At 53.6% G+C, this 12,601-nt stretch overlaps 1 protein-coding gene across 1 annotated transcript in view; it reads left to right on the forward strand.

Annotated features, from left to right (window-relative positions):
- Positions 1 to 503: 503 nt before the first annotated feature.
- CALN1 (calneuron 1) overlaps positions 504 to 12,601 on the forward strand; it is a gene marked incomplete at both ends in the record, with an annotated part of 455,986 nt that continues 443,888 nt past the window's right edge. Inside the window, one exon of the mRNA XM_080829863.1 lies at positions 504 to 626. Within this exon, the coding sequence (XP_080685989.1) occupies positions 504 to 626 (123 nt within the window). The remainder of the gene's footprint in view (positions 627 to 12,601) is intronic.

The raw sequence follows: 12,601 nt of genomic DNA on the forward strand, positions 1-12,601 counted from the left end.
GAACCCTCTCCCTGGGATGGCTATTTCTAACCTCTGGCCCCATTTGTTTCTGTGGCTCTGCTGATGTCAACAGCAAAGCAACAGATCGTGCAGGCGAGATGCCGGGCTTTCCTGCAAGGTGCAGTCGTGTTGGAGGTTCTATGGCTCTCCACGTGGCTTCGATTACAGCAAAGCCCTTGGGAGTGTGAGCGGAAAAGTACCTGTAAATATTAAGGTTGGTTCCAAAAACACATTATCGGTTGGTTGTGTCATGCCCTCGGGTGACATTGAGGCCTTGTTCATAACTAACCATCTGTCACGACTGTAATGACTCATCTTGTGCCACTGTCCTGTCTCAGCACGGAAGGGAGGGTGCCGACCACTGAGGCGGCTGACTTGAGTAAATCACCCACCAGCAGGTGCCGGCAGTAAGTTTCTGTCAACTCCTTGCAGAGCGTGCGTCTCCGCCGACGTTCCCTTGATGGGCTCGCAAACCTCTCTGAGAACATCGCTCTGGACCTCCGATGCGGCTGCCCGAGCAACCTGGAGAGGGGAAGCCTGAGAATGAGGAAAAGGGGGGCAGAGGAGCCCCCGGAGGGGGAGAGGAGCCGCCGAGGAACCAGGCCCCCGACTTCCCCACTTGGCAAGTCTTCTTCCCCCAACCCCCCCGGAGAAAGCGCTTTCTCGAGTGTTTGCTCGGGACTTGATTATTTTCAGCCCTCAGGTAGGGGTGGCGCGGGGGCTGGGAGCCTTTGCTGCTGCTGAGTGTCCCGGTGTGGGCGGGGAGAGGACGCCCCACAGGAGGGGTCCTGGGAGGATGGGTGTCCCAGCTGGGGACAGAGATTGTACCGTTCGCCTTGAGCCTGACGGATTCCCATTGACTGTATCTGAGACGCGTGGATGGGGCAAGGGGGTGGGTTTGAAAACTGGCCTTCGCGGGACTGATGAGGTTGGAGGGTGCTTGTGAGGACAAACAAAAACAGGTGTCATTTATAGAGTGCGTACCCTGGGGCTGGGTGGGAGCGGAAGCCTGGCAAAGACAGTCTCAGTGAATCCTCATGATAACCCCAGAAGAGGATTATTAACCCCGTTTTTACAGGAGAAAAGACAGACATTCAGCAACTTGCTCCCGATGGCACAGACAAAGGTAAACCCAGGATTCCTACCCAAATGTCTCTGAATCCAAAACGTGCATTTGTAACCACCGGCCGACCTGCCTCTCCCCACTTACAGGTGAGGAGGTCAGTTCAAGGGCAAGGGGCTCTATGTGCACCAAGCCACAGGCTTCCCGGGGTTCGATTCTGCTTTTTCTTTTCCTTGGGGACATTCAAGGGTATAAAAACTCCAGAGGAATTTCAACTCTAGGTGGTTTTGTAGGGAGGGGGATTGTGATCTATGTGATGCTGGCGTCGTTGGGTTGGTCTGCGGGGAGTCCTCTGATCAGATACTCTCAGATCGTCTCCCAAAGGCTTTTTGGAACGGGCTCTCGAGGCCGCCCTGCCACCAGCAGCCAGAAGTGGCCAAAAGTGTCAGTGGTGGGGGCCGCGAGTTCGTGGCTGGGCTGCGGGGGGATGAAAAGGAAGGGGGACTATTTCAGGTGACTACAGCTCCTGACTTTCAGTAGTTTGTCCCTGGGGGTGGGGGCCCGACGGCCGGGCCCAGCACAGAATGCTGTAAGACTCTATCCAGAACCTTCTCTAACACAACTCGTGGTCTGGGAGATCGAAGCTGGGAGCTGACGAGCCCCTTGGCCGAGGGTGTGTTATGTGAAGGGCAGGCGTGGAGGGTTGGCTCAGGAGGGCTGGCCAGGTGTGGGATGGTGATCTGGGCTGGGCCTCCCCGTCCCAGCTCACCCCTTCCAGGAAAGGAGCCCCAAGAGGAGGAATGATCCAGTCCAAGGGTGAATTTCCTGGTCGGCCTTTGCTCAGACTATAAGTGACAGACTCCTGGGTGCTTGCCCTGAGAAAGCGGGGGGAGGGCCCATGGAGGGAAGGAGGTCAGGACTGGGGCAGGGAAATTTCTGCGGGTCCTGGGTGGGCTGTGGTAAATGGCAAGGGTGGCTGATGCTGCAGAGGGAAGGGACAGTCGTCTCCCCTAGTGGCTACGAAGCTATCACGCAGGAAGTAACAAGGGAATCTGACGGAGTCAGACTTCGGCTCAGCATATTTGGACACAAAAATATTTCCTCATTTGTTCCTGTGGCTTTGGGATTTAGAATTTTTTAGCCAGACTTGTGATGGGCATGAATCCGACCGTTTAGGTGCACCTGTCTCCAGGAGCAGCAGTAGCCCAGGCGGAGCACATCGGCTTCTCCCATGCCTTCTCCCTGGGGGGTGGCATGAATTCTTTTGGACCCCAGGCTGAGGGTCTCTATGGCTCCAGGATCATTCCCATCACGGATTCACACCCGCGGCCGTCACAAAGACACGTTTGCTTACTCTTCCTTGGGGGCACACCCACACATTTCTCAAAGATTTCCTTACGCAGTGGGCAGAAGGAGAAGATTGAGATGAGGCCGTGGGAGTGGCTTCCACTGTCAAGGTCTCGGCACAAAGGCTGGGCACGGAGGGGAAGGGAACCCAGCCCGCGGGGACGTATCCTCGCGTCCGTCTCCGGCAGCAGTGAGTTGCAGAGCACATCGTCTCCTTGTCCTTTGTTCCTTAGCTACGAACCTCCTTCAGAGAGTACTGTAGTGGGGTCTGCAGAGCGTCAGGCCCTCCCCAGACCCTGAAGCATGCTGGGCAGCGGCCCATGTGCTCACACCTGATACAGGCAGAGTAGACAGAATTATACAGCCGGGAGGCATCTCCTCGATGTGTCCCATCTACCCGCCCCAGGCCATTCTCACACCTCCTGGTACCATTTTGGTTGCAAGTAGCAGAAATCAGGTAGAGGTCCCCTAGACGAGAAGAGGCACGTGTTTGCAAGACTTTGGGCAGGGGCTGCGGGTACAGGGGCCGCCTCCTAGACCCCAAGGCCTCCCAAGGGGGCTGGGATGAAGGCCTGGGTGGTACAGAAAACCCGAGAAAGCTGCTTCTATCTGCCTGTCTGCAGTTTCTCTGTCCGTATGAAAATCATCCTTGCCAGATAGCTGCCAATCTTGGCAACGGAAAGTCGTCAACGGAGAGTCGGTGTGGTCTCGGTTCCAAACTCCCTCACGGCTCGCTGCTGTCCACTCGCGATCAAGACAGCAGACCAAGCGAGGAGAGTCAGAGGGTGTGCGCACGGGGGCTTCCGCTATAAACACATGGATGGAAGCAAGGCAGAGACCAGAGAAGTAGGCGCCTTGCCAGCGCAGCCCCTTGAGGCATTATTGGCTTTTGCATCCATTCCTGAGGTTGGCTGGCCGTCCGCTAAGCGGTGGTAACGTGCTTGCTGTTACTGCTGTAAGCTAGAGCGTTTAAAAGGCGCTGGTCCCCAGAGGAGAGAGTTCCCGAATGGAACCCAAAAATCACTAATGGAGCCAAAGCGACGAGGTAGATAAAGCTGGTTAGCGGCACTAAGTGCCGTGTGGAAAGACATCCTCTGTGGGGGGCAGGGACTGGGGAAGCGGGTACCCCCTTTATGCCTCCCAGTTTTTCTCCCAGATCTCCTCCTGCGGTTTATAAGAGAATTCTGCGGACTATCTAATCCTGTCTTTGCCAAGTTGTAGGTAGACTTTCTCTTGACGTACCAAAGAACATGACCTACAGACGGGGACCCCCTTCCCTTCTACTTCATTTCTTTGAGCCCTGCGAGGGCACAGGTCGTGAAGACCTGACTTGCCTCTAGCCAAGGTGCTCGCTCCCCGGCCTGGAGGACTGAGGAGGGGTGCTTCCTCTTTAGTCCAGACTTTGGACTAGGTCTAGAGCTGACTCGTGGGTACTCAGTAGGCCCAGAAGGCCAGCTGGAAGGGAGTCCCCAGGAGCAGAGAGATGCCCAGGTAGCTTCCACGGACGACAGCTCAGGCAACAGCCCTACCGCCGTGGTGCTGCCCCAACCCAATCTGAAGGAGGCTTTTCTGATATGGGGAGAAATGGATGTGCACCCTTGATAGATGAGCTAAAAATAGCCCGTGTTCCAAACAAAGTGTTTTTAGTATTTTGAAATGAAAACGTGTAGACAAAGCAAGGATTCAGAATGCATGACTCATTAAATTGCCGACTCTGAAAGCAATGGAAATTCAAAGGGAATTTTTCTTTCCCTATTTCTCCCTCCCACCCTCGCTTTGAATAGCTTATAAAAAGAGTCTCTACTAAACAGGACCCATCAACTCCTCCATGAGTTAAGGTCCTGCACAGTGAGAGGCAGAAGGGACTCAATCTCCATGGCCTGCTTCCTAAGCTGGCCTCCCTAGCTGGGCTGGAATTGGCCAGAGGCCCCCACGTCCCCCAGCGTGCCCATCCTCGTTTTCCTCCTCGTCCTCTCTGCTCATCCCTAAAAGGTGTCTAGGGACTTCCATGGCAGCTCTGGGGCCGCTGCTCCCTGCTGGATCTCAACAGAGCTCAACTCATCGGCCATAACCAGGATGCCTCATCGCCAGGAAGTGGCTCCAGGGACGTCTTGGGGGAGAGGGCGTAGCATAAGGTGCCCTAGCGGGAGGCAGCTGTGGGCAACTCCATCAACTCACTGGATGGTCGTGGGCTCGTCGTGGGGTTGGGAAGGGTTAGGCCGCATCAGTGGTGGTGTTTTTCTGGCTCACAGAAACCTTTCTATAGTAAGTCTCATGGGGAATTCAGTACTTAAAGCAGAAAAGAGGATCTATCCTCACTGGAGCAAGGTGTGTGTGTGTGTGCGCGCGCGCGTGTGTGCGTGTGCGTGAGCGCGCACACTTGGGAGAATGGGGAGGTTCTCCAGGACCCCTTAGATAAACCGTGATGTGTTACCCCTGAAGAGGCTGTTGGGACACCTCCATATCACCAACCCTTAAGAGCTGTGTAAAAATCACCCCCCAGTCCCTCCTAGTTGCCATCACGAGCTTCACCGCTGATGATCACCACGATTCTCGAATGCCTTACTCGCTCGTTAGCGGCTTGTCGAGTCTTGCGTCTGTCCTGAGTCCTGATGTCGTGTGAGGAAACTAAGACGGCCCTTGGATTACCAGTCAACAGTTTTCCCGCGTGGTGCCTCCACTTCAACTCCAGTGACTTTCCTGCCTCTCAGCCTTCACTCCCACGGCCTCAGCCATCCTCTTGTCACCTTCTGGAGCACCTCACCTCTGAGAGCTCCCACGAGTTCTCCTCTCTCGGACAATCTTATAGCGGTTTATGACTTCCGTTCCTGCTTCAGGACGTGCGAAATCCTACACAGATACGGGGCCTGTGTGGGCGACCTTACATACGCACAACCTTCAACCCCAGTGGGTCCTCGTTTGGCTCAGGGGTTCTTCCAGGGGTCAGGTCCCCTGCCCATTCTCCACCAGGACTGCGTCAACCCCTATCCACTCTTCTAGAACAAGGTCACTTCCTCCTTCCCCAATAAAACAAAGCTCCCGGGAAGAAACTTCTTCAGCCTCCCGCGCACCCTCCTCTCCCTCTTCTGCATTTGTGTTCATTTCCCCCTCCCCTGCCCATCATAGTGGGGGAGGGGTCCCTCTACCAGTCCAAGGACCACCTACCACGTGTGTGCAGATGTGACTTCCTTCCACACTCTCTCAGGAACCTCATTCCTTCCACTTTACGTCTCTATTATTCGTCAATCTCGTTCTTCTACTGATCATAAACATCTGCTCTCTTGTCACTTATCTTTTTAAAAAACTGATAGGTTATAATATTCCTCAAACTTCTTGAAAAATTTGCCTATGCCTGTTCTCATTCTCCACCTTTCCTTCACTTTTCTCCCCCAATTCACGGCGATCTGGGCTCCGTCCGGGTCAGTCCGCTGGTCCTACTCTGGCTGGAGGAAAGGACAGTGTTAGAGGAGGAGGAATAAGGCCAAGACGCCAGTTCACACTTCAAAGTTACTGGGCGAGTTTACAAGCTCGATGTCTGCGGTCTCTGCCTACTAAATCAAGAACTCTTCAAACAGAACCTGGAAATCTGCCCCCAGTCGCCTTTTCTTTAGGATGTGCACTGACAGCCTGCCAGGTCCGCACGCGCTCCAGCTGGGGGGTCCCCCCTGCCACGGCGACACATCCATAAGCGTGTTTTGCTCTCCCTTGTTACACCGGCTACATCTCGTCTCCTCTCTTCCTTCCGGTCGCAGCCATCCAGTCGGGACAGCAGAGGATCTTAGCTGCGAATCTTACAGTCACTCATTCTCCGGGAGATTGTCTGACCCCGTCTTGGGATTTCTCTTCCCACCCGACCTATTTATTCTGATGATTCTTCTAACGCAACCGTGGCAAAGTGATGATCCTCTGAAAGTCATGTAAGTCAATATTCCTCTGTAAGTGCTTCATGCTAAGGAAGGTTCAGATGATGCTCGTGCTTTACCTACCTCTTGGAGAACATCAACGCACAGGACAGTCTTAGACATGCCCTACCGCAGAGATCGTGGTTTATCTTTGTTCAACCCAGCTTTTCCAAACAGTTTGAGCCTGGAACGCTGAGTGTGAATAAATGTGTGTGTGTAAAAGCCTGGAAGTCACATACTGCATGCTTGTTTCCTCTTCCTGGGACCCGCTTGGTTCTCAGAGCGAAGTAAACGGGAAGGAACTGGGATACCGGGCCCAGCGCACGTTCACACCAATATTCACTCAAACACCGCAAGCTGGTGCGCCAGGCTCTGTGCTGGGTGCGGGGGATAAAGTGAAATCTTTCTCCTAATAGGCTCGTGGAAAAGACGGACTCGTGCTCACCGTGGAGTTCATGCGTCAGGACAAACTCACGCACGCGGCACGCCGAGGAGCATGTCGCACGCACGCACACACGCACGCACACGTCCACACACGTGGAGGCAGCAGTACAACCCCGGGGCGCATCACTCGCTTGCAAAACAAGGATGCGGCCTGGGTGGCTCCCCCCGCGGCTGCACAAGACACAAGGAGTAAATGAACACGTGTCCGTCCACACACACCGTTTGTAGTTATTCGTAGTCACGCTGCTCCCGGGTATTTTTTTCGCTTAACAGTTTATTACGAACGTCCTCTCCTACTGCTGGTCTCTAGGCCGCTCTGTTCCTGCTCCGGCCGGCAGCGCCGCCGTGAGCGTCTTTGTACGGTCATCCTAGGAACCGGAGCGAGTCTAAATATACATTTTCTAGAAGGGAAATTTCTGGGTCAGAAAGTATAAACACGTTTCCTCGTGCTGGACTGGCCAGATCGCTCTCCGGAATTATCGTACAGGTTTGCCCGAGGGAAGGGCCTCCCAGGACAGGATCCTGGCGTGGAGGGGCGGGGGCAAGAGCGGAGCCGGACTTGGAGGTGGGAATGAACGCGGCAGCGTCCCTGAGGGAGTGAGAGGGCACAGGGCCAGGAGCACAGTCTTCACAGAGAAGAAATTTCTATGTGCACAAAGCGTCCATCCCAGTCTGCACAGAAAATACTACCCGTGGTCTTAGCTCACGCGTTTTGATCGTTTTCACCTGCCTGGAGATTTTCTCCAAAATCCTCCTTTTACCAAGGATCCGTTCATTTTCCGTGTGAGTCTCTCTAATAAAACAATGACACGAATCTATGATTAATGTTGACATTCATAAGGGGCGCCTGGGTAGCTCGGTCGGTGAAGCGTCCGACGACAGCTCAGGTCACAGTCTCGGGGTCTTAGGACCGAGCCCTGTGTTGGGCTCTTTACCTGGTGGGGAGTCTGCTCGTCTCTCTGCCCTCCCTGCTGCTCTGCTCTCTTGCTCTCAAATAAATAAAATCTTAAAAAAGAAAACAACATTAAAAAATTTTTAAAAATAAAAAGACCCACGTTGACATTATTAAACATCCTCTAAAGGCCCTCCATGCTCAGTGAGCCCGTTAGCCCGTAGGAATTTGCTTTCTTTTGAAGCGCGTTGGGCATCAGGTGTCTGTACGCTTGTCCTCCCGGCCCTCGCGTCAGGACGCAGCAGCGGGCCGGGGCTTACCGGCATCTGGATAAACACAGCACACGTTCATGCGCTGTCCATGTCCCTTCTCAGCTGGAAATCTAAGACAGTTTAGTGTAAAACAAAAGTGGATATGTTATGGTGCAGAATGCTAGTTTTTAAGACAAAAACATTCAAAGAGGTTTCTTTCTGGTAAGGGGCTATTTCGGCCTATGACCCCGTAATGATCTATCATCAGAAGCCCCGTTAGGAAAGATTTAGAATTGTTGGGATGGACCCGATGCATCCAGCATGCGCATGGTGTTTGTATCAAATTTTTATTTGAGCATTTGGCTCCTACGGAGAAAGTGGGGCAGAGAAGGGGAGGGACGGGCGCGCGTCCCTTAAGTGTCTCGCTGCTGGCAGAAGACTGCAGAGAAACCGCATTTTGCCTCAGAATCAAGTCAGCTTTGCCTGTCCCAGGTGCAAAGGGAACCGAGACACACACCCGAGGCCGGTCCCGCCGGTCGTCTCTCCTCCAGTCTGTGCCCCCGGAGCCACGTCCGGCTCTCTAGCCGCGGTCCACACGTGGCCACGCTGGGAGCCTCTCCCTCCTGGACCTCTTACCCCTCCTTAGTCTGGCTTAGTTTTGTGATAACCCCTTCCAGACCCGCTGGGGCCATAAACCAAAAACATCTTACACTCGTGGAGTCTGTGGGTCAGGAATTCCGTGGGGACCGCGCCTCCCTGCTCCGGGACGTCCGGTGCTTCCGTTGGAAAGACCCAGAAGGCTGGGGCTCGGGATCGCTGGGTGGATTTTCAGGTTTGGTGCCCGGCTGAGAAGGCTGAAGGGCTGAGTCAGCTGGGATTCCTCCGCGTGACTCGCGCTTCTCATCCAGGGCCTCCGGGTGTGAGGACAAGCGTTAGGGACAGGCCTTCTCGGAGGACCCGCTAGGACCTGGTTGGCCTTTTATGACTTTGCCTTGTAAAAATCCCTTCTGCCGTATTTTCATGGCCAAAGCAGACTAAACCCTCCCAGGTTCAGGCAGTGGGGGTCGGGACGCCTCCAATCGGGGGAGGAAGTTCAAAGAATTTGGGTCTCACATGGTAAAGCTTTTTCTTCACGGATGCTGGTCCTTCAGCCCCCTGATCCCAGGGACACCCCTCTGCTCCTAGGGGATGTGGGAGAACCAGATGCTGGGGCGGGTCAAGGTAAGGGGCGCTCCCAGTGCTCTGAGAATCCTGAGCGTGATTCTGAGCATTATGTTAGAAAAGGGTTAGTCTCTTTAAGTTATCCAACCTGGTACGTCCCATATGGGCAGAGACAGCACCAAGGACAGGTTTTCAGGAAAAGTGGCAACGAGCGCATTCCGGGAGGGAGAGTGGCCGGGGCTCCCGACATGTCATTATGCGAGTGGGGCCCCCCACGGCTCTAGGGGACGCTTGGAGGGTACAGTTAATTGGCTGCTGTTCCCACAGGCCTTTGATGAAAGCAAGAACGAACTCCACTGTGCTGCTCTTGGCCGAATGTCTGCCTCCCTCCCTTCCCGGGGTCGTTTTCTCATATGTCCTTGGGGGAAACAGGTGGGCTTCGGGTCTGTTCCTGGGTCAAGCCACCTGGCACTGACTCTTGTCACCTGCTCCCACCCACGGGCCGAGCACCGTGTCAGCCCCAGGCAGCTTCTCTGGGGGTTCACGCCCCAGTGTGGGGGGTTGCCACCAGCCTGTGGGGCAAGGGTATGGCGCCAGAGGGCAATTTCCCTCGTCGGACCCTCTCTCGAATCCCAGCAACGCCACCAACACACAGCGGACGGATACCGACCAAGGTGTTACCGAAGGCTTAGGAGTAATCAGAGAGTTTCAGTTTGGGGCGGGGGAGAATTGCAGTCTACGAATACATCTTAGAGTCCCCCCAAAAACAAAAAAAAATATTTTAAAGGAGTGTTTTCATGTTGGATCCCTTTGGCAGTCTGGCGAAGCCTGTGAGTTATGTTTTTCGATGCATCAACTAGAATAGTTGAGGCAACAGCAAAGGAAATCGATTATATTTAAGTGCACGACCAGACATTACACAGAACAAACGTGCGATACACTCCTATATGCGCTTCCTTGATGCATTAAATAATAGACCTTGCAGCGTGAGCGGTAACTGTCACAATTTTGGAGTATCGCAGTCGTAAGTGTGAACAACAGTGTGGATGACTCACGACGGTGCCCTTGTAGGAAAACGAGTGGCAAAGTCAGTCCTTCCGCTGCACCTCGAGGCTTGTGTTTATGAGAAAACCTGGATTCCACGTAGGGTCAAGGAAAACAAAGATACATTCTTCCCCATCCAACGTCATGGACCCCTCTCCTCTGTCCTCGGCCCCCTGCGCCGGGTCTGCTGCGTTCCTCGGCCAGGTGGCCCGGCCTCAGGGCCAGCCCTGCCCTCTCATTTCCGGAGCTGGTGCTTCTCTCTTCAGCCCTCCCCAGGGCAAACCTCCCTCTCTCTTTAGAAAACCCAGCCTCGGGGCCCCCGGGTAACTCGGTGGGTCTTACGTCTGCCTCTCGATTTTGGTTCAAGTCATGATCTCAGGGTCGTCAGATCAGTTCCACTCCGGGGCTGGAGCCTGCTGGAGGCTCTCTCTCCCTCTCCACCAGCCCCTCCCCTGCCTCTCTCCTTCTCTCCCTCTCGCAACAAAACAAAAAATCCCCCCAAAGCAGCCCAACCTCTCCTCCAGGGCCGTCTCCCCCCGACTCCCCCTCCCTCACAGGGACGATCCACAGAACTCAATACTGGCAGCAGATGATAGGAATAATGTAGATGATAGGAATGAGAGTTTGGCCATTTTCACACCGTTGCACGTCCATGTTAAGGCTGAACCCAGGTCGAGAGACATTACCCCGGGGCTGGGCGGCGGAGAGTTGACGTTTTAGGAAGGCACTAGGCTTCAAGGCCACGCTTCATGGACAGAAACTTTGCACAACCAAAGGCTACAGAGAGACTCAGACCTTCGACTCCTCCCAGGGTGAGGAGGATACATACCTCTGACCCCCTTTGAGGGGTCTGCAGCAAGCGAGAAGGAGCACTAAGGAGGCTGTTCTGCTTCTCGCTCTCTCTCAGCCCAGAGAACAGGGGCTCCTGCCTTAGGTCTTCATGGGGACCCCGGGAGCCCACACACAGGGCACCTGCCCTGGGATGCTGCCTTTGGTCTCGTTCAACGTGTGGAGAAGGCAACCCAGTCGTTGCCCTGAACCTCACTCGGTCACCGAGGGGCAGAGACACTAAATGAAGAGCTGACCTGTTTGCCGCAGCGACACACCGAGATGTCTCCAGAACAGAGGACGGGTGTAGACCTCCGGGCCACCCCTGGTCGGAGGGTGAAGCATAGACTCAGCATAGAACCGAAAGGGGGTCGCACAGTAAGGGCAGATCCCAGGACTCCTGTAAGAGCTGCGTAATGAGAAGGAGCCCCACGTTGTCAGTTCTAAGCTTCGGGTTCGGATGGGCTAGGAGGACGCCTGTGACGGTGCGGCAAGACACGTCACCTGCGGGGACACTAGGAGGGGTCAAACATTTTTTAAAATAAACTCATTTTTGGGAATACTCTTAGATTTGCAGAAAACTCGAGAAGGTGACACAGAGTTCCCATATATCGAACACAACTTTTTCACTGCCGTTTCACCGTGAGGATGGTACATTTAGTGAATGGATATCGACACAGTACGACTGACCAAGGTCCCGACTTCATTCAGATTTCCTTAGGTTTTTATCTAACGTCCTCGTCTCTTCCGGGACCTCATCCAGAATGTGCTGGTACATCTACTTGTCATGTCCCCGGAGGCTCCTTGATGACCCTCACGGTTTTGAGGGGTATTGATTAGGTATCTCGAATGTCCCTCCACTGGGATTTGTCTAATGTTCTTCCTAGCATTAGACCGGGCTCATGGGTTTTGGGGAGGAAGACCATGGAGGTAAAGCGCCATTTTTATCACATCATGTCGAAGGTACATACTATAAACTTGACATCACTGTCCATGTTGACCTTGACCACCTAGCTGAGGGTTGTGTCACTAATTTCCCCTCTTTCCACGCTGTGCTCTTCTAAATCCTTTTTACTGAAGTACAGTCGGCATTCGATGCTAATATCAGTTTAAGTGCACGACACAGCGGCTTGACAATTCTACACGTTGCACGAGGCTCACCACAATTAGAGTCACCATCTGTCCCCATACACTATCACAATGTCATTAGCTATATTCTCCATGCTGTACTTTTCATCCCATGACTTATTTATTTGACAGCTGGAAGTTTGTACCTCTTAATCCTCTTCACTTCTTTTGCCCATCCCCTACCCGTCTCCCCTCTGGCCCATCCCCTACCCGTCCCCCTTCTGTTTCTGGTTTTTGTTTTTTGTTCTTCTGTTTTGTTTTTCTGATTCCTTGTATACATGAAATTATGTGGTATTTGTCTTTCTTTCTCTGACTTATTTCACTTAGCATAATACCCTTTAGGTCCATCCGTGTTGTCACAAATGGTAAGATTGCATTCTTTTTTATGGCTGTATAATATTCTGCTGTTATACATAAATGTGTCTATGTGGGGGGCGGGTTCCCCATCTTTATCTATCCATCTACTGATGGACACCTAAGTTGTTTCCAGGTCTTGACGCCTGTAAATGATGCTGCAGTAAACATCGGGGTGCATGGATCC

This window comes from Martes martes (assembly GCF_963455335.1).
Source record: "Martes martes genome assembly, chromosome: 18".
NCBI lineage: Eukaryota > Metazoa > Chordata > Mammalia > Carnivora > Mustelidae > Martes > Martes martes.